The sequence below is a fragment of the Nanorana parkeri genome, unplaced genomic scaffold (genome assembly GCF_000935625.1).
Source record: "Nanorana parkeri isolate BGI_ZX_2015 unplaced genomic scaffold, ASM93562v1 scaffold1734, whole genome shotgun sequence".
Classification (NCBI taxonomy): Eukaryota; Metazoa; Chordata; class Amphibia; order Anura; family Dicroglossidae; genus Nanorana; species Nanorana parkeri.
The window spans coordinates 146,503-149,843 of record NW_017308002.1 but is presented as its reverse complement, the minus strand read 5'-3'; the positions used below and the strand labels follow the sequence as shown (position 1 = coordinate 149,843).

The 3,341-nt window shown below is 42.2% G+C and overlaps 1 protein-coding gene across 1 annotated transcript in view; it reads left to right on the top strand.

Annotated features, from left to right (window-relative positions):
• LOC108799466 (catalase-like) overlaps nt 1-3,341 on the top strand; it is a 32,294-nt gene that overhangs the window by 18,393 nt on the left and 10,560 nt on the right. Inside the window, exons 7-8 of the mRNA XM_018571327.1 lie at nt 1,667-1,858; nt 2,810-2,962. Coding sequence (XP_018426829.1) covers nt 1,667-1,858; nt 2,810-2,962 — 345 coding nt within the window. The remainder of the gene's footprint in view (nt 1-1,666; nt 1,859-2,809; nt 2,963-3,341) is intronic.

Below are 3,341 nucleotides of genomic sequence, written 5' to 3'. Positions count from 1 at the left end.
GGGGTTAAGGCTTTTCCCCATAGTTCTCCTTAGGGTAACGGGAGGACACAAACTAGCGTCCTCCCGTCACCCTAGGCTCAGTATACCGCGAGCTGCTGCTCGCGCTATACTGAGACGCCGCAGCTGAAGCGGATCCCGACAATTGTGCCGGGATCCGCCCAGCTGCGTAACTGACAGCTGGCTCTTCCTATCTAGAGGCAGAGCCAGCTGTACCCGCCCCCTCCCCCTACTGAGCCGACCTGTGACAGTCTCATTGGCACAGGTCGGCTACAACTATGAGGTGAGTGAAAAGCACTCACTCCATAGTTCTCCTTTAAGAGCGGCCTCACCTTCTCTGCCACTGCCAAAAAAGCCCATGCAAATACTGACTTTATAAGACTTGGCTTGTGCATAGGGCTAGGCATACAACGCACCCACCATGTGCCAGTGTTAGGGACTAGTCACTTTTTCGTGGACAGTGGGGGGTTGCTGGTCTTTTTTAATGGCTAAAGTTGAGGATATGAGTGGTGATGTAACCTACGATTTCTGCTAAACTCTCTCATTCATTAATTTTGCATAGTAGAAAGTCACTTTCATCTGGTCACATTACGGTTTTATCAGTCTTCTTTAGGGCTTGTTCACACCAAGCGCGTTCCAGGAGCAGAGCAGTTACAGACCAGATCAAAACTGCGTCCAATGTATTCCAATGGTATTTTGGGCTCTAGTTCACACCGCAGCGTTCAGTTCCAGAGCATGTAAAAAAACTGCAGCAAGCCCTATTTTACCTGCTCTGGAACGCTCTTGAACGCATGCAAACGCATCAAAAACACATGCAAACGCACTGGAACGCACTGAAAGCCCATTTTAAACCTAAAACGGCCCAAAACGCATCAAAAACGCAGTATAACACTCATGCAGAGCTGGTCTGCATTTGGTGTGAACTAGCCCTGAGATGGGCCAGCAGCTATGTACAATATAGATTGCATAGATTGCTTAGGTGCATGTGTATTGGTTAACCTAAAGTCGATCATACAGGGATTGTCCAGTGGAATTGTGATGTATAGGGCAAGTTTAAAGCTGAACTCAAACGTGTATTTAAATATATTATTTTTCAATAGCCACAAACAATATAAATCCACTTTGTGTGCACCAAATGCCTTTGCAAAAGCAAATATTATCCTGTACATGTAGCGTTGACACCATCACTGTAGTGTACATAGCCTGTGCAGAGAGCAGAGCTGTGGGAGGGACCCAGCAGGCCCCACCCACTACAAAAGGGGGTGGAGACCAGACCAGTCACTCTGCACAAGGTTAGAGAGCTGCAGTGACCGATCTTTATTACAGGAAGCTCCAAGGTTCACACTGGATTACTGCACAGATCTGGAAGAAATACACAAAGCTCAACGAGATTCAAGAAAGAATACACATGACTCTTGTATGAGGACAATATTTGCTTATGCCGGAGTACACCTTTAAGAGTGCCCATTGACATTGGAGGGTGGTCAGCAATGTTAGCACTTTCTGACCAGTCTCAAGCACCACGCACAAACCTGAGCTCGGCCAATCATCACTGTCTCAGTCTTGGTTTTATCTCAGCGCTGTCAGTGCTATATTAGCGATCCCATAACTGTGATGACAACTGACACTTGCTAATGTATTTATTGAGTATGTTTTGTATTTCTTGCAGACTGACCAAGGTATCAAGAATCTGACAGTGGAGGAAGCAGACAGGCTGGTGGTGAAGGACCCAGATTATGCCACCCGGGACCTCTTCCAGGCTATTGCCAAGAAGACCTTCCCATCCTGGACAATGTATATCCAGGTCATGACCTTTGAGCAAGCAGAGAAATGTTCTTTTAATCCCTTTGACGTGACCAAAGTGAGTAAGCTCCAGTCCTCTGACCATCGTTCTAACAGGGCTTCTACATTGATTTTATTCATTTGTATAGTGATTTACAGTGTATGTAGACAGGGCCGGTGCAAGGATTTTTGCCTACACAGGCGAAAGAGCATTTTTTAAATTTTTATTTATCTGATTCTCTTTCACTTTTTTATTTGTTATCATTTTTTTTTCAAATTATTTGTTAATTTCTTAATTTTTTTGATCTTACTATCTTTTTATCATTTTAATTATTATTTTTTTACATAAATGTTTATTTTATCATTTTTATAAATTTTTTTTATTTTTTCACTTAACTTTATTGCTATCACACAGGAGCTAGCTAACAAGCCCCTGTGTGATAGTATTTGGAGGTGACAGGTTCTCTTTATTGAACCTGTCACCATCAATACAGGAGGTCTAGCACAGCACTGTTCTAGAACTCCTGTGACAGCTGAGAGGAAGGGCTGCGAGTTCAGCTCTCCTCTCACTGTGTACTCGACCCGGCGTGCAAGGTAGCCGGCGGCGGAGACGGGGGGCGGGAACATACCTGCCGCTCCATCATCTGGACAGGAAGTCAGGGGGAATCATTCTAATGGGGACATAGACAGGAATATAATACAGGCAGAGATTCACACACATGCATTTGTTTGTATTGCAGTCTTCTGTCTATGTTGGGGTGATATCCCCTCACTTCCTGTTCTGACATCTATCATGTAGACATGAAATAGAGAGATTTCAAAATTGGGACACAAACAGCAGCAAAAAGTTGTCAGAGATTACTGACAAAAAAAAAACAAAAACGTTTGGACTGGAGTTGGGCTTTAAAGAACCAACATAGCTGATACGGAGAACTAAAGTTATTTTTAATCTGTGGGATTGTTAGCAGAACGTCATTTTTGTTCTGAAATTATTTCCACATTGACACATTAACGCGTTCTACATCACCAGGTCTGGTCTCACAGCGAGTACCCGCTGATCCGCGTGGGAAGGTTTGTGCTGAACAGAAACCCAGAAAACTACTTTGCTGAAGTGGAGCAGATCGCCTTTGATCCCAGCAACATGCCCCCCGGCATCGAGCCGAGCCCGGATAAAATGCTGCAGGTCAGTGGAAATGTACAGTTACCGGATTATTCCATAAACTGAGCTCTCTACTAGTACAGCTGCTCAACTGGTCAAATATGTACAGTGTATAGTTATGTCTTATCGCCCTCTTGTGGCATCATTGTGTATGACATTTCAGGAAAACTGCTCTGTATTATTATATCATTATTATTATTATTATTATTCAGGACATTATTATTATTATTGTTATTATTATTATACAGGACATTATTATTATTATTATACAGGACATTGTTATTGTTATTATTATTATACAGGACATTATTATTATTATTATTATACAGGACATTATTATTATTATTATTATACAGGACATTATTATTATTATTATTATACAGGACATTATTATTATTATTAT